Source organism: Schistocerca serialis, chromosome 1, assembly GCF_023864345.2.
Source record: "Schistocerca serialis cubense isolate TAMUIC-IGC-003099 chromosome 1, iqSchSeri2.2, whole genome shotgun sequence".
Classification (NCBI taxonomy): domain Eukaryota; kingdom Metazoa; phylum Arthropoda; class Insecta; order Orthoptera; family Acrididae; genus Schistocerca; species Schistocerca serialis.
The window spans coordinates 545,628,587-545,650,650 of NC_064638.1; the positions used below are offsets into that span (position 1 = coordinate 545,628,587).

At 39.0% G+C, this 22,064-nt stretch overlaps 1 protein-coding gene across 16 annotated transcripts in view; it reads left to right on the forward strand.

Annotated features, from left to right (window-relative positions):
• The window catches only part of LOC126475204 (calcium/calmodulin-dependent protein kinase type II alpha chain), a 1,005,993-nt gene that overhangs the window by 873,354 nt on the left and 110,575 nt on the right, over positions 1-22,064 (forward strand). For 11 of the 16 annotated variants that reach the window (XM_050102858.1, XM_050102867.1, XM_050102894.1 and 8 more), the window contains exon 13: positions 3,371-3,433. The exons of the other annotated variants lie outside the window; for them this stretch is intronic. In XM_050102858.1, coding sequence (XP_049958815.1) covers positions 3,371-3,433 — 63 coding nt within the window. The remainder of the gene's footprint in view (positions 1-3,370; positions 3,434-22,064) is intronic. 16 annotated transcript variants of the gene reach the window in all.

The following is a 22,064-nucleotide window of genomic DNA, read 5'->3' on the forward strand; positions in this document are numbered from 1 at the left end:
CAGGGCTTTCATTACCTATCATCGTGCCATGAAATCCCAACCACTTGCCACAAGGGTCATATCCTTGTGGAAGACCCAGGTGCAAAACCTGCCCAATCCATCCACCCAGCACTTTCTATTCCAACTCTATCACAGGTTTATCATACCCATCAGGGGCCAAGCCACCTGTGAAAGCAGCCTTGTCGTTTACCAGCTCTGCTGCAATCATTGTGCAGGTCTTTATATTGCTATGACTACCAACCACCTGTCTGCCAGGATGAGTGACCACCACCAAACCTATGGCCAAGAGCAAAATAGACTACGCTGTGGTTCAACATGCTGCTGAACATAATACACTTGACTTCAGTGGCTGCTTCACTAGCCAAGCAATCTGGATCCTTCCCTCCATGACCAGCTTTTCCAAATTTTACAAATGGGAGTTATCCTACATATTCTCCACTCCTGTAATTTTCATGTTGTCAACCTACAGTAACATACTGTCCCCACACCTCCACCCAACAGTTTCCACACCCAATGTCCTATCATCTCCTCCCCATTCTCATCTCCCACCCTGTTTATTTGCAGCCCTCTGCCAATGTATCCACCTGTCCTCTCATTTTTTGTTTCTTTTTTCCCCACCTCCCTGCCTCACAACCTCTCTCTCTCTCTCTCTCTCTCTCTCTCTCTCTCTCTCTCTCTCTCTCTCTCTCTCCAGCCACATACACTACGGTCCTGTCCACTTCCCCACCTCCTTCACATTGCTGCATGCATAACATGTGATGTTGCATTCTAGCACAAGATGTTGGAGTTGGTGTTTGTGTATGCCTGAGATGTGCTTCCTTGTGTTTGTGTGTGTGTGTGTGTGTGTGTGTGTGTGTGTGTGTGTGTGTGTGTGTGTGTTTACTGATGAAGGCTATGGCCCAAAAGTACAGGTGAGTGTCTTTTAATCGTGCCTGCCTGTAACTTGATGTGTCTTCTTTACAGTAAGTATCAATCCTGATGGTTAGACATTTATTTCAGACAAGATATCATCATGGCCACTTTTCTGTGAAAATTCAGACAACAATTGCCCCCAGGACATAATCACGAAAAACATGAGATCCTCACATTTTCTGTGAGTAAATAGTAGGTTTACTTACCTACTCAATTAGTGGGATGGACTTATATTTAGGTTAAAAGTACATTAAGCACACTATTAGAATATTAAGTGATTCATGGTAAATGCCAATCTGTGAAGCACAATTGAAGCATGATTCAAAATAAGAAGAGTTATTGCTATTATAAAGTCTTTAAATGATTTCCACACTTTGGACCACATCTAACACCACATGCTTCACTCTTTTCTCAAAAAAAAAAAGTAAAAAAAAATGGAGTTGATAAATGAGACACGAATAGTGTACCAACTGTACCAGTGATAAATGAAAATGAAACTATTAGTGTATTTTGAAGTAAATAGAAGTGTTGTATTAAATGTTATCTGTGCCCGTACTCTGTGCCCTTGTTGCATCTGTTTAGCCTTTTTTCAAATATACCACTTATAATTTTATATGATACAACAAATTCGTCATGGAAGACTTTGAGGTTAATTAAGAGCGTTGGTTAGAAAATTCTCAAGCTTTCCTGAGTTAATTATCCATGAAAGTGGTTTTATAGTCACTTACTCAAAAGTGTCCAGATCATATTACTGACACACAAACAGTCAACTACCTTACAGAACTATTAAAACTACATGAATAAAAATTATTTTAGAAACATTGCAAGATATGTTTTACACAGCCATTGAGTTGCCTCTTGAGCATTTACTGAGCAAATGATAATTTGCTGTTAACATAAAGCATTCCTTCAGATTTATCCCCTGTGATTTTATTGTCAAACTGATATTTATGTATTTTATTAAGAGGAAGCAGTTGCAGTAAAATATGTCCAGATGTTACAAAATAGACTGTATTCATTTGCTCAGAGTGATGCATGGTTATGTGATTACTTAATTGTTGTTATAGACCAATGTACAAAATAAATCTGCTTGCAAAACAGTCTTCTACACATCTAAATAAATACAAAATTGAGTTACATTCAAAGAGTTTCTAATTTTAACAGAATGCTCTGTCTACAGTTAAGTACAATGATGCATGATACAGCACTTAGTTAATTTATTGTTCTGGATATGTGTACAACATGAATCTGCCTGCACAAGTAATGTATAGTCGTTAATACAACATTCTGCAAGTTGTTAAATCTGTGTTGTAGGATTAATCTTCCACAGGCCAAACCTCACAAGTGTATAACTCATGTATGAGACATCTATGGCTTGCTATCTAACTACCATGTTTAGTTACAGTTAAGCATCTTGTGCATGCAACTAGAAAGAGAATTTTTTAAAATGAGTTTTGTATCCATTATTTATGAAAAGAGACCAGGGACATCTTACATGTTAAGGCATTCTTTCTTGAGTCAGAACTTTACTGTTAAGAAAGTAAGGTGTACCTAGGTAGTTCTTTCTGAATAAATGTAGCTACTTGGCAGCTTGCTGAAATTGCATTTCACTCATGTAAAACCTCATCTTCATTTAGTTTTTGTATTTTGAGTATATTTTTGATGTTGCTGCTCTCATAAGACCTTCTGTTGTTGATGAAGTGCAGCAAGTTTTCTTACCTATTTATATGTTAAGCAAGATTTAGCAGCATCTGCTTAGCTCCAGTCATAAAATTTTTTATATTTCTATATATTCACCTAGTGAATTGATTATGCAAGTGTATATGTTATTTAACATTGATATACTGCATGAAATGCATAAGCCAAATATGAGAATTATTTGCATCCAAGTGACAGGGATGCTCAATGCTTTACTCTCATCAATTCTCAATAGAAAATGCTGAAGATGAAGCCTGAAATCCAGTAACAAACATCGTATTTTCTGTTTTTAGATATCTTATCAAAAATGTTCTCAATAATTTTATGATTGACATATCAAAGGTAAGTTAATTTCAATGCTGTGCCAACTAGTCATAGAGAAGCAACAATTTACACATCAGTAAGCAAATCAAACTTTGCTTAAGCTATGTTTGTTAATCTAATGGAGCTGCAGAATCTGCTTGACGATGTGTAATGGAAATATTTTATTTTTGCAGGGATCACTGCATATTCTGAAAGTGATGGCATTCTGCCACATTGCTTATTGACAGTTCTATGCACAGCTAGCTTTTTTTCCATTCTGAATCTGCTTTTCAGGTCTGAATCTGAAATTGTTTAGAGTTGAGGTTTTACAATGAATGTGTTGTATTGAAGCTTTTTGATTTGCTATTCATATGTATATATTGTACTTATCTCTTGAAACATTTTTTTGTTTTTGTTTGTGTGTTTTGTTCGTGGGGCTCTCGCAACTCTCCAACAGAAGACAAACTTAACAAGACAGGTGTAGACAGGAGCTCTACAGTTATTGCTAAAGATCCAGAAGGTAAAGAAGACAAAATATATCATTAGTGGTTTCTCACAAAATGATTACTTTCTCAGATTTCAAAATCTTGCTTAGATGTTGTTTCTGCATTTATAAGGATGTTCTAAGAAGCAGAATTGTGAAGTGTGTGGAAAAAGTCTTTCCTCCATGCTAGCACTGGTCCCTAGATATTTTCCTGGGTGGTTCACACTAGTTTCAACAGTTACATATCTTCATTAATGCACACACATTGCTTGTTTTTTAGAAATTAATTGGTTCTTAAGTAACTTATAAACTCCCATTTTGATTCAAGGCAAGTTAATTTTTTAAATATAATATCTAATATTGTAAGCAGTGAGATGAAAAAAATTGCATGACAAATTATAACACTGTCTGCTGTGCAACTAACAACTCATAATTTTGCTTCTTGTTTCAAAACAAAGAAACTTCCTTACAGAGTACAGATGAAGTTTTAATATTTCACAGTTTTTGTTGATGAAAAGGTACACTACAACAATTTGACTTACGTTCATTAGAGTTTTTTTAATTTCAAATTATGCTTAATAAATTTATGCAGGCTGAAACAGGAAATGCTTGGATAACTTTCAGGCTTTCATTGATTATCACTTTTTTTATTATTTTTCTGATATATGGAACCATTAATCAATTTCTTGAATAACATACAGCAACATTTATTCTAAATGCGCATGCAACATCTTAATTGAAAAACATTATGCCTGTTGAGGAAATATGTATTTGTATAATGTCAGTTTTAACTCCCTCTATTATGGGATATCCTTCATTTTTCTTTTCTGATTGGGCCTTACAGAAATGCTTGACATAATTTCACGCACTGTAATTCTCTATGCTTTTGCAAAAATGATCTATAAGGATGCCGATCAATGCTGCTAACATGTTTTCCTGTTAAAATTTATTAATAGTTCCTCTTAAACTGAAACAGCATAATAATTCTAATGTTTAAAAACTAAATCTTTGATTAATAATTCTTTGTGTTGTTTTTTACTACCTAGTTGAACTGTCAAAAGATAATTTGGGCTCTCGGCACATTGTAACAAATCTATTCAGCTAGAAGGGAAGGACTATCTAAATGTGTTCATTTCCCAACAAAATGATATTTGTTGCTCCTTTTTAATTTTTGGAGAAACATATTCAATTGTTGATAAATTATGAGACAAAATTTCTAACCAAAGTTTACTTTCAAAAAGTGAAATGTATAATACTGCCGACGAACACACAAATGTAAAAATGGTACACTTCCTGACTTTTGGAATTAGCAAAGTAATAGTTTGTTACAAGGGTAGGAAAGAGGGATATATTGAAGAAGGTTAAAAAGAAAGGGCAGCTCACTCAGACCACAGGATCAGAGGTATCCAATTGTACCAAGTCCTCAGTAGAGGTGGGACCTTCTCATATTGGGAAATTAATGGAGCAATCACTGAATGGCAATAGCTGGACATGCATAGTTAATAACATGTCTCTAAAATGATCATACGAAGAAATAAGCACTCTGCAATGTGTTTTGAAACATATGCAGACCTTCTGAAAGTAGAAGCAGGACTGTGCACAAGGAAATTTGCTTTTACAGCTTCCCTAGGCAGCAGTTGCTGTTAAGATAATCCATTACCTTTTATGTCCATTGTTCATGCACTGTAATACTTTATGGTTTTGTGGAATATTTTGAAATGTCAGCACTTCAGATTGCAATGGATATGTCAATGTGATCAGTGCCATATGTATATCACTAATAGATCATGTTTTCAATCAATGCTACTTTTCTTTGTTATGGTGATAACCACACACAATTCACACTACTACTTTTTTTTGCAAATACTTTAAAACATAATACAAATTAATAATGGAGCTAGGGCACTTGGAGACAGATAAAATAGTTTTTGTTGAGGTTCTGTTGCCTTCGTAAATGATTTAATTGCTGGCAGTATCATGTCTGTTAATATGCTGAAATACTTTTAGCTCCGACAAACTTTTCATCTTCCTTCACTTTTGGAAGCTTTGCCACAGTATTGACAGATTTTGTTGTAATGTAATACAAGAAAGTCATAGTTTCTCAAAATATATATGCTTGACTGTATGAGGTAACTAAATTTTTTATGATAACAACCATTCTTGGATATTTTTGATGAGTTTGGATAATTTTAGATAAATTTTGTGGAAATACAGTCAATTATTGGGATTTATTTTGTTTATCAGTTTGTGACAAAGTTACTGTATGTTTTCGTACCTTTCAAGCGAGAATATTCACAGCAGAAATTAAAAATTCATAATACTGAACAGTAGAGTAAAGAGACAGATGTACAGCATTCTATAACATCTATTACAAATAATAATGTCATGTTTGAGAATCTATTGGAATAAAGATATATGGCATCATGACAAATATGTTTATTTGGTGAGCACTTGTGCTATGCTAAAACAAGCATTGATGTGAAGCTGGTACTAGTGGTGATTGGATAAAAAGTCTGTTCATTAGAGTAAGAAAGCCACAAAACAATGGCGGTGAATGTTAGGTAAAATCTGTTGTTTAGAATAATATTTTCAAAGGTACTTTGTTAGAAGAACACAGTACATATGATATTTGATTATTTTATTACTGTGATACAAAATATCTTTCAGGCACATTTGGATTTCTCATTAATTCTGTAGTGCATTTCTTGTGGTACACCCATACTGGCAGTGCAGTGCATTCTTCCTGCTGTTAGGACAATAACTGATCATTTTTAAGACTGTGTATGTTAATGTGTGTGTTACTAACTTTCAAACATGTTTAATTCATTTGGTCTTTCAATGTTCTGTGTGTCCAGATCATAAAGTGATATGTGTAAAAAGTCCAGTGGTTTGACTGTAGGGAAAATCAGGACTCTTGCAGTAAGGAGCAATTGTTGAAATGTAAGGTTGCAATTCAGAGGGAATGATCAACTGTTTACTTCCAGCCTATATCAAGAGTAACACTGACTGCTTCTGAGTAGAAGATTCTGCTTTCAGAAATTATTATAAAAGTTCAGAGGAATTAAGGAAGGGATAACTGCAAACAGTCCTGTAAATTTAACTAAACAAAATAATTGTAAGCTTTCAACTGCTATGCAATTCTTCAGCCACCTCATTACATTAAGAGTTATTGAAACAGAAAAAGAGTGCAAGAATTCCAGCTAGTGAAACAGAAATAGTTATAACAAGGAATAATACATGTACAATTAAAAAAAAAAAAAAAACAGCCCCCCCCCACACACACACACACACACACACACACACACAGTTCAGTCTTTAACTGTGAAATACAATTTTGAATCCTATCATCACAATAAACATGGCAAACATGAAGAATAAAGAGGAAGATGGCTCTCAACCAGGGCTAGTTAAAGATCATTTTTGCATACAAGCAATATATCATTGGATGCCCACTCAGATATTAGTTGGCATGTCTTGGGCTCTTGGTAAGAGCACTTCTGGTACCTTCTAGGTTTAGCACCAAAACTGGCCATAAATGTTGTTTGGGCCTGAAAATGCTTTGCTCTCACCTTAACTTGATCTTAATTTATGCACATAATTTGTGTCACTAGTATGTATTCCCTAGATTTCCTCTTTCGAGGTTTTTTTCCTGTCTCATTTTCTTCTCTGTTTCTTTCTTTCTATCCATTTTCTGAACGCCCATAGGTGGACATTAATATGGGCTGTGTCCACCCTGAGTTTGAACTCTGCTTTGAAAAATTTCAGTAGATATAGAAGTAGATTTAGGTGTAGGTGTAGGTGTCTGAATACCTGTGGACAAATGGCAGCTCATTCTTCTTCAACAGCCACACCAGAGGAGGTGGTGATGTTGGCCACTGGAGTCTGGCGTGACGGTAACATTCTAATTCATACCAAAGGTGTGCCATTGCATTCAGGTTGAGACTCCAGGCATTCCAGTCCATTTCAGAAGTATTATTGTCCACAGATCATTGCCTCACACATGCTGCTTTATGACAGGGTGCTTTGTCATGCTGATATAAACACTCATCATCTCTGAACTGTTCCTCTATCGTACACAGTACACTTTGCTGTAAAATATGCTTTGTCATGCTGATATAAACACTCATCATCTCTGAACTGTTCCTCTATCGTACACAGTACACTTTGCTGTAAAATATGTTCATATCCTTCTCCATTTAGCATTTTCTTGAGCATGATAAGGGGATCACACTTGAACCATTAAAAAACATGTGCACACTGTACCACCACCACCACCACCACCACCACCACCACCCAGTGGACTCACCACTCTTTGGTGTGTACGTGCCGAGCCTTTGCAGCACTACTTCCCTTTCTGTGCTGCTCCCTTGGGGACTGAGTCATATGCCTTCTTTAGAAAACTGAAGTTCTTGGCAAAACTCTATATGGATTTGCCCTGTCCACCCATCTTACTTTCCCTGTCCTTCCTCCACTTTGGCATTTGAGGTTTTTGCTTTCCTTATTTTGCTCCCTGTGCATTCCTGAAGGCTGGCCTATGTATTTGACACATAAAAGGTGACTGGGTAAACCAGAATAACCAGCCCTGGGTCAACAAGTAGGGTTCATACATACCCCCTGGGAAAGGCCAGATCCAAGGAGGCGTGATTGCCTGAGCTGTTACCTTTGTCTATGCTGATTGGTCCCTCTGTCTGGAGACCGGGAGGTGCGAACTGAGGTGCAGACTATCACCTAAGGCAGGTGAACCCCCCCCCCCCCCCAAATGGGGAGGCCCCAACAGGAAGGAGCATGAGTGACTGCAGTTCACCACTTCATGAAACAGGTGGATAAAGAATTAGTACCGACCCACAACCTGTTCCTCACATTTGAGCATATGGTATTTCCATCAAAAATTAAGGCTGGCTACAAAGCTCTATTACTGCCACATCATATATCCCGGATTGCATGCATTGCTATAGATGTCAACATTACAACCTTATACATGAATCTTGTGAAAATGTAGCCAAATGCATAACCTGCGGCAGGGATGCTCATGAGGATGAGTGTCCCCCTCCTTCCCCGCACTGTAACAACTGCAAAGGTGATCATGCTGCTTCCTCTCATGGCTGTCCAATCTACCTCAATGTGAGAGCCATTCAGGAGATCTGGATGAAATAAAAGGTTCCTGGTCACATTACTTGGAAAATTTTGGCCAGCTACAAACCTTGTACACCACCCTCTGACAGTTATAGTACAGTCCTTGCAACATCCCAACTCATGAAGAACATGTCTACCAGACTTGCGGCTTCCAGTTTAGTGCCACAGTTGGGAAATTGTCTAGCTCCAAGGTCACACCCTCATCTTCATCTGCTACAGGTGCACCCCATTCCAAAAAAAACCTTCATCTTTGCCAGCAAAATACCATTCCTTGCAAACAGAATCACAGAAATCCAAACAGGAGTGCTCCAGTGATGACTTTCTGCACGCATCTAGCCAGCCAGCATCAGAGTCTGCACCTGAAGAGATTCAGTCAGATCCAGTAGAGGTGAATTACAGGTCCTCTTGTGATCATACTGTCCAGTTGTTTTCTGCCTCCAGGAAACAAAATTACACCAATACAATCACTTTCACCTTCCACACTTCACTTCAGTCCAGTTTGACATTAACCCTGAGGTGGGGACTCCAGTTCATGGAGGAGTCATATTGCTCATTCGAGATGTTGTCAATAGTCACACCATTTCCTTGCACACCCAGCTTCAAGCAGTTGTGTCTATCTTTCCCTCCTGGTTTCACCTTCTCTCTTTGCACCGTCCTCTCACCCTCATCTTCTGCTGTCACCAGGACAGACATTTTGCAACTTATTGCTGAACTTCCCTCCCTTTTTGCTGCTTGGCCACTTCAGTGCCTACCATCCCCTTTGGGCTCTCCATGCCCCTGTCCAAGAGGCTCTCTCCTAGTAGATATCTTCAGCCAGCTCAGTCTAATCCATTTGAACATTGATACATCCACATTTCTTTCTGATTCCATTCACGCCTTTTTCCACTTGGACTTTTTGATTTGTACACTCAACTTGCTTGTCGTCTCGAGTGGTCTGTTCACTCCAACACCCACTTGAGTGACCATTTCCCCTGTATCATTCATTTGCTAATGCCCATACCATCTGTATGTCCACCCAACTGGCAGCTTTCTAAAGCTGACTGGCTACTCCTCACTAGCCACTTTTGTTAAACACCATTTCCCCTGTATTGATGACCAGGTAGAATAACTTGCAAACTCTTACTACCATGTAATGTTGCATATCTCGCACCTCTTTCTAGGCACAATGTGTCCCATCTGCTGGTAGACTGAGGCATGCTCCAATGAAATCCACACACAGAGATGAGCTGTCTGTTTTTTCAAATGCCATCACACAATGGTGAAATGTACCCATTATAAAAAGATACATGCCCAGTTTCACTGCATTTTCAGAGATTGCAAAAAAGCTAATTAGCTTTCTTTTCAAAGCTCTTTTAACAGTTTTACTCCTTCTTCTGTTGTTTGAAATAATCTCCTCAGCTTTCACGAACCACAGTTTATTCTTCTGTTCCTGGCCTGACCATAGCGAACGTGGTCATTGTAGGTCCACATGACATCTCCAACACCGTAGGCCGATATTTTGCAGGCATTTTGAGTTCTGTTCATTACCATCCTGCCTTCTCCCCTCTAAAATGGGTGACAAAGGAAAGGACAATGTCTTTCTCCTTTCAGAAATGTGATCATTACAGTACTATGAGGGAGCTTAAACATGCACTCTCTTTGTCCTGGTCATCTGCATCGGGACTGGATGGCATTCTCATTTTGATGTTGTAACACCTATCTCCTGAGGGCCTATCCTTTCTCCTCCATACATATAACTGCATTTGGACAGATGGCACATATGCCAGTTGCTGGCATGAGGTCATTGTCATTCCCCTACTTCAGCTTGACAAGGAAAAACACCTTCCTTCCAGCTACCATCCAATTTCCCTCATAAGTAGCGTCTGCGAGGTGATAGAATGCATGATTAATGGTCCACTGGGGTGGTGGCTCGAGCCTTGGAATCTCCTCACTAACACTGAACATGGATTTTGTGGGTACTGCTCTGCTGTTGATCATCTTTCACCTTGTCAACTCATATTATGAACATTTTTTTGTGGAAGTGCCAAGCTGTGGCTGTGTTTTTTGATTTGGAGAAGGTGTATGACACTTTCTGGAGGACAGGTATCATCAATATTATGTGTGAGTGGGGCTTCTAGGGCTGCCTGCCCCTTTTTATCTGGGAATTTTTAAAAGACTGTGTTTTTAAGGTTTGTGTGGGCTCAGCCCTGTCAGACACTTTTATTCGAGTGAAAGGATACCTCAGGGTTCTCTGCTTAGTGTCTTTTTATTTGCCATAGTGATTAACCATATTACAGATTGTCTCATGCTGGGTATCTCAGGCTCTCTTTTTTGTTGGTGACTTTGTGACTATTGCAGCTCTCAACAAACCGTCTACTTGAGTGGTGTCTTCAGCAGTGTCTTTATCACCTTTACTCATGGAACAAGAACAATAGCTTCCACTTTTCCACTGACAAAACTGTCTGTATGAACTTCTGGCAGTGCCAGAGTTTCTTCCCCTGTCCCTACATATTGGCCCATCCTTCTTCTGTTTGTAGAGACAACAAACTTCTTGTGACTCAAGTTTGATAGGAAGCTCTGTTGGTCTTCCCACATCTCTTACCAGGCAGCTCGTTGTACTCGCTCCCTCGGTGTTCTATGTATTTTATGCTGTACCTCATGGGGAGTGGATCAGACCATCCTCCTCCACTTATATCGGTCTCTTGTCTGTTCAAAAACAATATTCATCTGCATGTCCATCTATCTTACATCATCTTAACACCATCCACCACCACGGGATATGCTTAGCGACTGGTGCCTTCTGTACTAGTCCTGTTGAAAGTCTTTATGCTGAGGCTGCTGACTTACCATTTCCTACTGGTGGGATATTCTCCTCAGTCATTACGTGAACTGTATTGTCTTTTGTGCCCAGTCACCAACTTAAGCTCCCTTTTTTGATGATTCCCTTGACCACCAGTATGGACTGCGCAGGTCTTCTCTGTTGCCTCCCAGAGTTTGCTTTTGTTTGTTGCTTCGACAGCTTTGCTTTTTTGCTCCCTGCACATTCCCCATGGGTGTGAGCTCTTCACTGCCCTGGCTTCATGCTTAGGTATGTGTTTACTTTGGACTCCATTCACTTCCTAAGGATGCTACTCCTGGTTGGTGTTTCGCAGTGAGTTTCTCACACTTTGCATGCGGCTTGGGGACAGAGTCTTCATCTACACCAATGGCTCCAAGACTGACCATGGTGTCAGTTGTGCCTTTGTACTTGGTGATGATCGTTTTCAATATTGACTTCTTGAGCAGTGCTCAGTTTTTACTGTGGAGCTCTATGCCCTTTCTCAGACCACTCAGTACGTCTGTGATATGGGCCTCCAAATTGTGTCTTCTTCTCAGATCTTTTCAGTGTTCTTCAGAGCCTTCATCTGCTGTATTCAGTCCATCCTTTAGTACAGCAGATCCAGGAATACCTCCGCTTGCTTACTGTTGGGGGAACCAACATGGTGTTCCTGTGGCTTCTGGGTCACATTGACATGCCATGGAATGATGCTGCTGATGCTGCTGCAAAGGCTGCAGCTCTCCTTCCTTGGTCTGCTATTCATTCTGTCGCCTCAGATTATCTTCATGTCACTATCTGTCAATATGTGGTATCACACTGGAGTGCACAATGGTCTTCTCTCCAGGGAAGCAAACTCTGGGACATTAAACCTCGTCTAATAGAATGATCGACTTCCACTCGCCCCTCACGTTGCAAGGAGGTCCTTTTAGCCTGGCTGCATATAGGGTACTGTCATTTTAGTCACCAACATTTATTAAGTGGTGACCCTGCCCCATTCTGTGCTAGCGATGTCAATCCTTGGTGGTGTGCCATTTTCTGATCTAGTGCCCATTTTTTAACTGTTTATATTTACATCTATGTTTACCGTCTACTTTCTCAGATGTTTTAGTGGACGACACCCATTCTGTCAAGCGCGCCTTACTTTTTATTTATCACAGCAGCATGGCAAGGCAAATTTGATTTCACTTGGGACACCCATGTCCTTAGCTGCTTCTCTCTTAAAGTTCTTTTTTGGCCTCAGGTTTTTAAATAGTACTTGGTTTTTCGTACATTATGATACGGGCACTTATGACCTTAGCAGTTTTACACCTTAAAGCACCAACCAACATAACTAAATAAATAAGTAAACAAAGAAATGTAACAACACCACCTCTTCCATACTTCACTGTTGGACTGTAAATGATGGGAGTAAAATTCTCCAGGTATTTTCCAAACCCAGTCTCTGCCATCAAATTGCCACAGGATGTTGCGTAATTCATCACTCCAAATCATCCATTTCCAGCCATCCACTGTCCAGTGTTATTGCTCATTACACCATTCAAGCTTTGCTTAACATTGACTATAGAAATGTGTCCCTCATGAGGAGCTGCTCGAGCATTGCACACCATTTTTCTTAACTCCCTACACACTGTCATTGTGATAGCTGGACTGCTGGCAGTACTTTGGAACTGACAAGTTTGTTTAATCTGTGGGAGTGTGTCACAGAGGTACTGAAGAACTGAACTGTCAGATTCTTGAAATCAGATGTAAACTATCCCAAAAAATCTATGAATAAAGTTTCAAGAACTGGCTTTAAATGATTACCCTAGGGATATACTACAACCATCTACACTTTGCTCACGTAGGTATCATGAGGATAAGATTAGAATAATTACTCATGCACAGTGGCACTCAAACAATCATTCTTCCCATGCTCTGAACATGGATGGAAGAGGAAGAAATTCTAATAACTATTATAATGGGACATACCCTCTACCATGCGCTTCATGGCAGTTTTCAAAGTATGGTGTAGATATAGAAGTAGCTGAGTGATACATCCTGCTGATGTTATGTAATTCTTACAACCACCCTCCTCAGTGCTCGGAGGTCCCCCTCTGTCAGTACATGTGGTCTTGCTGGTCTTGGTTTAGCTGTTGTGTTCCTTCTTGTTTCCGTTTCACAATCACATCACCAGCAGTCAACTTGGGCAGCTTTAGAAGTGTTGAAATGTCCCTGATGGATCTGTTGCTCAAGTAACACCCAACGACTAGCCTATGTTCAAAGTCACTGAGCTCTGCTGTTAGTGCTTCTATACTGACAACACAATGCTCCCCACCAGCTTTTATGCTGATGAGTCTACCTCTCATGATATCTAGTGGTCAATTCCACATGACATTGAGGTGTCCGTGAACTTTTGATCAAATAGTGTATATACCAGTACCCATTTCCTTTTGTTGGTTTCTCTGCTCATAATGTCCTTTATATTATTTTATTCTATATATTTTCAGTACTTTTTTATTTTTGCTTATTACCAGAGCCATCCAGACAGTAAAAAAATTTGTGCATACAATCCATACACCATTCTTGTGGCAGCCACTCATTAGTTTTTGGTGATCACTGTGATGCGAACAGTTGCCACATGGAGCCATAAGTTGGGCCTTGTCACATGCAAGTGCAGAGAGAGCTGTGACCAAAGATGTGCTAGTCAAAAACCCTGCCTGCTGTGAGATGCCAGGTGTTATTTCTTTTTTGCAGTCAGAAAATATTAGACCCTGTGATGTTCACAGAAGACTTGTTACCATTGATGGCAAAAGTGTAATGAATGCAATCATTGTCTGAAAGTGGTGTATAAAGTTTATAACAATGGGAAAACAGATGTTCATGATGCAGAGAGATCAGGGTAACTTTCCACCATCACAGATGCATTGAAACAAAAGGTAGATCATATCATTCGAGAGAATCCATGATTTATCATTAGTGATGCACATGAACAATATCAGGAACTGTCTCTTTCAATTGAGCACAAAACTGACACTCAGCACTTAGGGTAACACAAAATCCATGCACGATGGGTTCCATGCATGCTCTTGGGTGACCAGAAAGCTGCAAGAATGAGTGCTGCATTACCATTCTTGGAATGTTAGGAAAGGAATGGCAACACATTCATTGACTAGATTGTTAGGAGATGAAACATGTGTTCTCATAAGACACCACAATGAAGTGGCAGTCTGTGGAGTGGCATCATCCTCAGTCACCACAGAAGCCATGTAAGTTCAAACAAATTGCATCAACTCAAAACCTGATGGCTTTTGTATTCTGGGTCAGTGAAGGAGTCCTGCTAATCGATTTTGTGCCCCAGAACACAACAGTCAGTAGGTCAATAGTACTGCCTACTGTGTTACCCTAGAATGTTTTTGTCAGTCTATCTAGAACTGCCAAAGAGGCAAGCTCTTGCATGGAATTGTTCTATTTCATAAAAAAGCACATTTGTATACTGTGTGGTAGGCACAAGCCTTGCTGCAAGAGAAATTGTGGTGGGACGTCCTCAAGCACCTTCTCTACAGTCTGGACCTCTCACCATTGGACTTTTTCCTCTTTCAAAAATTGAAGGAGCATTTTTCTGGTAAACATTTTACAAATGATGAAAACCTGAAGGATGCTGTCATAATCGAATTGAATTGTCAGATGGCTACATGGTATGAAGTTTCTGGGTGGCCCTCATATTATTCCCCTCTACCTCCTGCCCTTTTAAGCATTTATTTATAGTCCTGTTCACATTTTTTTTCTTATGAGTATAGTTCTCAACTTTTAACTTTTGTGTGACAACTCATTAGTTGACGTGCAATTTGAATTTTGGCTTTTACTCTATTGTTATTTTCAAATTTTTTGTAGTTTGGGTCTCTCCTGAAATAGGATTTAAAAATCTTTTATGCTTTCTCATTACCTCTGCATTTATTTCTGCTTTTTACTGTTTGGTGAGTTCAAAACTGAGTGAATTTTTAAACATTCTGTACTGTTTGTTAGCTTATTTATAGTTCTTTGGATTTCAGGTGGTTTATAGCTGATTAATAACAGTTGATTATTATTACATCCCATTAAAATAGCTACAGACATCTGTTGGTATTGACCCTATTTCAGAATCTTGATTTACTGTTTCGTGACCATTATGTCACACAAATAAACATCTGTGATTTTAATGTGATGTTTCAAAATGTAAATTTTCAAAAAATCTAATAGAGAAGACTGAACTTCATGCATTCTTAATGCTTAAATTTAATTGTGAAATTAAATCTATTATTTAAATAATAGGAAATAGACCTGAATATTTTTATTTAGAAGTTGATGTGATTAACACATAGATTTTCAGTTTTGCCCGTCTTCAGTTTTTATCATTGTGAAACAGATTCAAAAGAAGTTTGGTAGTAGAATATGCAGTATAATTTTGTAGGCAGAAATTTTACTGATACACTAGATTGCCACAATACTGCAGGACCCACATTATGAATTGGAAATTTGGAAATGCAGTGTAAACTTTGTTCTGCATTCATTCAGCTTGCTGGTGTATTTATGCTTCATACACAGAAGCCTTACACTTGTTTTCTGATGTGAGCATCAGCTTATGTAGTCAGAGAACACACTTCCAATCACACTTTTTTTCTGGCTATGCAATGAAAGTAGCATGGGAGTCCAGCAATGACAAACAACACATTGAAAGAGAATGGAATATTTTGTCAGCATTTTAATACCCACTTTATTCAAGCACAGTAACTCTCATTATTCGACATTCCTCCAGTACTCATATATAAAAATAAAATACTGTCCCACTGGACTACAAAACTAGAGAAACATGATTTATGTCTGATGTTGGAGAGTTATAGTATCTTCTGTCGTGTGTGTGTGTGTGTGTGAGAGAGAGAGAGAGAGAGAGAGAGAGAGAGAGAGAGAGAGAGAGAGAGGAGGGGGAAGGACGAATTAGCTGTATATTGAGGATAAAATACAGCACCATGTCTACTAAAAATGGCAAAAGATTTTACTGTTGATGGCCAAGCCTCAATTGCACATTTATTACAAAGTGCTTGCTGAATTATTGTTATGCCGCATGATATTTGCATATCTCTGTTCCAACTATTTTAAGTTAGTGCTACGTATTATGTTATATTCATCCTGCAATTTATATTTAAGTTCTTCATTTTTTCATCTTACTGTAGTTACCCAATGTGAGGACAGATAAAAATAATATACGAGGGCAGTTCAATAAGTAATCCAACACATTTTTTTTCTCGGCCAATTTTGGTTGAAAAAACCGGAAATTTCTTGTGGAATATTTTCAAACATTCCCGCTTCATCTCGTATAGTTTCATTGACTTCCGACAGGTGGCAGCGCTGTACGGAGCTGTTAAAATGGCATCTGTAACGGATGTGCATTGCAAACAACGGGCAGTGATCGAGTTTCTTTTGGCGGAAAACCAGGGCATCTCAGATATTCATAGGCACTTGCAGAATGTTTACGGTGATCTGGCAGTGGACAAAAGCACGGTGAGTCGTTGGGTAAAGCGTGTGTCATCATCGCCGCAAGGTCAAGCAAGACTGTCTGATCTCCCGCGTGCGGGCCGGCCGTGCACAGCTGTGACTCCTGCAATGACGGAGCGTGTGAACACACTCGTTCGAGATGATCGACGGATCACCATCAAACAAGTCAGTGCTCAACTTGACATCTCTGTTGGTAGTGCTGTCACAATTGTTCACCAGTTGGGATATTCAAAGGTTTGTTCCCGCTGGGTCCCTCGTTGTCTAACCGAACACCATAAAGAGCAAAGGAGAACCATCTGTGCGGAATTGCTTGCTCGTCATGTGGCTGAGGGTGACAATTTCTTGTCAAAGATTGTTACAGGCGATGAAACATGGGTTCATCACTTCGAACCTGAAACAAAACGGCAATCAATGGAGTGGCGCCACACCCACTCCCCTACCAAGAAAAAGTTTAAAGCCATACCCTCAGCCGGTAAAGTCATGGTTACAGCCTTCTGGGACGCTGAAGGGGTTATTCCGTTCGATGTCCTTCCCCATGGTCAAACGATCAAGTCTGAAGTGTATTGTGCTACTCTTCAGAAATTGAAGAAACGACTTCAGCGTGTTCGTAGGCGCAAAAATCTGAACGAACTTCTCCTTCTTCATGACAACGCAAGACCTCACACAAGTCTTCGCACCCGAGAGGAGCTCACAAAACTTCAGTGGACTGTTCTTCCTCATGCACCCTACAGCCCCGATCTCGCACCGTCGGATTTCCATATGCTTGGCCCAATGAAGGACGCAATCCGTGGGAGGCACGACGCGGATGATGAAGAAGTTATTGATGCAGTACGACGTTGGCTCCGACATCGACCAGTGGAATGGTACCGTGCAGGCATACAGGCCCTCATTTCAAGGTGGTGTAAGGCCGTAGCATTGAATGGAGATTACGTTGAAAAATAGTGTTGTCTAGCTAAAAGATTGGGGAATAACATGGTGTATTTCAATGCTGAATAAAACAACCCCTGTTTCAGAAAAAAAATGTGTTGCATTACTTATTGAACTGCCCTCGTATGATGTTCTTCCACCCAGTTCGGAGTAACTAGAACAGTTCCCGTGTAAATCTCTTTCATTGCCATTCATGTCTTCTAATTACAATTTACTTTTCTCATTATATTAAAACCTCTATTTTATTAAATTTTTAATGAATTTTGTACTGGTTTCCCCCCCCCCCCCCCCCCCCCTTCTGTGTTGATTGCACATTCTGTGAAGTTGTCACTAATTGAAGACCTCAGCTGTGAACAATAGCAAGGGACAAGTTGATTGTTTTGTGAGATGGCAGACTAAAGTTTCAATATCACAAAAAAATATTTCAAGTACTTGCAGTATGACTGTTTCAATCAGATAAGTCATTGTTTGTTTTCTCATACACCTACAGAAATGTCATTTTAAAAATGATAAATCCTACCGGAAATTTTGTTCTGAAAAATTTGTGAAAGCATACTTACCATTGTTTACTTGCAAACTGAGTGCACTTAATGTAGGTTAAAGAAATTCCCCATTTACCTGATTAGCCACAACTTCTGAAGTGTCTTTGCATACAGGAACATATTCAGTATCTTTATCTGTGTTTTAATTGTCCACATCATTTTGAAGTTCATACAAACCATCTCTGAAAAACGTTTTTCTGCCATGAACACTGCATTTGTTACTACTACTGGCAGTCATGTTTTTGGCACTTACAACAGTTTTGATCCACACATCCTGACAAACCTGCCAGTTCTGATAATCTGAAATTTGAGGTAAAACTGCCATTTTCAGTTTATCGTGAGATTATCAACTAATATGAATAAAGCACATCATTTACTTTCTTTTACGTGCAATAATGCTGATTGATGAAGAGCTGTCAGGTTTCCAATCAGGTGGTAGTGTTAAAATAATGTGATGTTTTGAAGAGTGCCATAACCATCATGATTACGATACCCTTTGAAACATGATGTTGTTTCAACATTGCCACCCATCTGGAAACCTGAGAGCTATTGATCAGTAGTGCATTCACACATACAATAACTCTGTTTCTCATTGACTGTGCCACACCATTGTATATACAGCCAAGATTTTCATTTATCATATGGTAGGCTATGCTTGTTTACCTATATAAACAACAACTTTTATGTTTATAAAGTTTAGTGAGTTTTTAATTTTCTGCTTGTTGCTGATATTAGTGGTTACTGAACAATACCTCTCAGTATCTTATTTGAAAATGGAACAGGGGGAGGAAACAAAGAACTGCTGATCATGCTATTTTTTCATAACAAAGAGGAAATTAGTGTTCATCATCCATAATAGACACAAAACTTTCCACAGTTAAAAGAAAATGGTATTACTGCTACCACTAAGACAGACAGTTACGAATGAACAGAAGCAGTTACTGCTGTTTTCCTGTTATATGAAGAAATGTGTAACAAATGCTTTGATTATGAATGTCGTGTTAGCATGTAAAAGTGATGTCTTATCAGGGAGGAAATCAGGTATAAGAGCAAAGTTTTGTAATGTATAGAGTAAAGTTATAGATAAGAGAAAGGTCAGTAAGTATATGTTAGTGCTGTAAAATGGTCACAGGGAGGCAGGAATAAAAGGGCAGTATCAGGTTCATTGCAGAAGTATATGATAATGATAGGAAACGCAGTGTGCAATAACAATGTGTAACAGTAAGATCTGTCTAAAAGTAAAATATTGGTATTTTTATCAGAAAAATGTATCAAGTAAATAATATCCAATAATTCAATGGCAAAGAAAAAATATAAATATAAAAATTAAAATCTGAAATTCAAAAAGACAGCACCAAAAAGGTTTAGGGATACAGGAAAAAATCATAAGTTTCAGTCTAACCCAACAGCCCTGTTTAAAAATATTAATGCATTTGTGAAGGGAGAGATCCTATCCACAAGGTTTAAGTGGAGCAAGTTACATTAAAAATAAATTAATTATCTTGTTAGAAATGAAAATCCAAGAAAAATTCATTTTCGGCTCTTCTACAGCTCTGTGTGGTCGACATACACTGATCAGCCAGAACATTATGCCCGCTGACCTACTACTGATATAAACCAATCCAGGCAATAGTAGTGCCACCTGGTAAGGAATGACTGTTAGTCAGAAACATGCATGATGCATGTAATATCAGCAAGCATGCAGTCCATGTCTAGAATGGGGAAGGTGTGAAACCTATCTGAGTTAGACCAAGGACAGATTGTGATTGCCCAGAGGCTCAGCATGAGCATTTCGGAAACTGCGTGAATTGTTTTTTCAAGATGTGCTCTGGTGAATGTCTTCAACATGTGACAAAACCAAGATGAAACCACATCCAGACATCATGGAGTTGAATAGCCACCCCTCATTACAGATGTCAGACACTGTAGGCTGAGCAGACTGGTAAAATGGGAAGGCGGTGAACTGTAGCTGAATGTCGGACTTTAATGCTGGGCAGAGTAAAAGTGCGTCCGAACACACAGTGCACCAAACACTCCTAAAGATGGGCCTCTGCAGGTGACAATCCATTGGTTTGCCATTGTTAATACCATGACATTGGCAACTATGACTGAATTGGCAAGTGATGTTTGCACTGGATGTTCGCATTGTGGCAGAGCATTGTATTGTCAGTGAATCCCAATACCCTCTTCATCATGCCGATGGGAGGGTGCAAATCTGTTGTCTTCCAGGGAAACAGCTTCTTGGCACATGTAATGCAGGATGGAGACAAGCTGGCAGCCACTCCATTATGCTCTGGGGAATTCACATGGGTATCCATGGGTCCAGTGGAGCTTGTACAAGGCACCATAATGACCATGAGTATAATGATCATGTTTCACAGTTGCAGTGGCAGCAGCATTTTTCAGCAAGATAAATAGCCGTGCCACAAAGCCAGGAGTGTGATGGAGGGGTTCAAGGAACACTGTAGTGAGTTACAATTGATATGCTGGTCTCCCAACTCACCATATATGAATCTGATCAAACATATCTGGAATGTGATTGAACTTCCTTCTGTGACTGAAGAAGATCTCATTGCCTCCATGGCATGATGTGTCACTGCTGTTATCCATGGCAAAGGTAGATATACCATGTATTAGGTAGGTGGTCATAATGTTCTGACTAATCAGCGTATTATTCATCAGTGTATTATTCAGTAGCAGAATGCTCACTGTACAACCACGTTTTGACGGGATATATAAAATACACTGAATATATAAAATGATTTATGAGTTTTTCCTCTTAAATACTGTTTGGCTTTCTTCCCAGTGGAGCAGTTAACTTTAAATATGAGAGCTGATGATTTAGACAACATTTCTTCATATATTTATCAATTTGTTGGAGTTGTTGCTTTCTTCTGTCATTACAGGCTTATTGAAACAGTGAATAGATTTTAGTCTTATGTCTCTGGCAGGTATGCAAACCAGGATAAAAATAATTAAAAGTGGTTGGAGCATAGTCATAGTAAGAAATTATGCATATTGTAATCATGCAAATCGGACACTCAGTGAAAGCAGACTGTTTCTTTTCTACATCTACATCTGCATGGATACTCTGCAAATCACATTTAAGTGCCTGGCAGATGGTTCATCAAACCACCTTCACAGTTCTCTATTATTCCAATCTCATTTAGCGCGTGGAAAGAATAAAACACCTATAACTTTCCATATTAGCTCAGATTACCCTTATTTTATCATGGTGATCAATTCTCACTATTTAGGTCAGCATCAATAAAATATTTTCATGTTCAGAGGAGAAAGCTGGTGATTGAAATTTCATGAGAAGATTCCTCCGCAACGAAAAACACACCTCTCTGTTAATGATGTCCATCCCAAATCCTGTATCATTTCAGTGACATTCTCTTCCCTATTTCACAATAATAAAAATCGTGCTGCTCTTCTTTGAACTTTTTTGATGTACTCTGGCAATCCTATCTGGTAAAGATCCCACACCACACAGCAGAGAGGATGGACAAGCATAGTGTAGGCAGTCTCCTTAATAGAGCTGTTACATTTTTAAGTGTCCTTCCAATAAAATGCAGTCTTTGGTTAGCCTTCCCCACAACATTTTCTGTGTGTTCCTTCCAATTTAAGTTGTTGGCCTTTAGATTTGACTGATTTATCATGTAACCAAAGGTTAACGGATTCCTTTTAGCACTCACATGGATGACCTCAGACTTGTCATTATTTAGGGTTATTGCCAATTTTTGGACCATGCAGATAT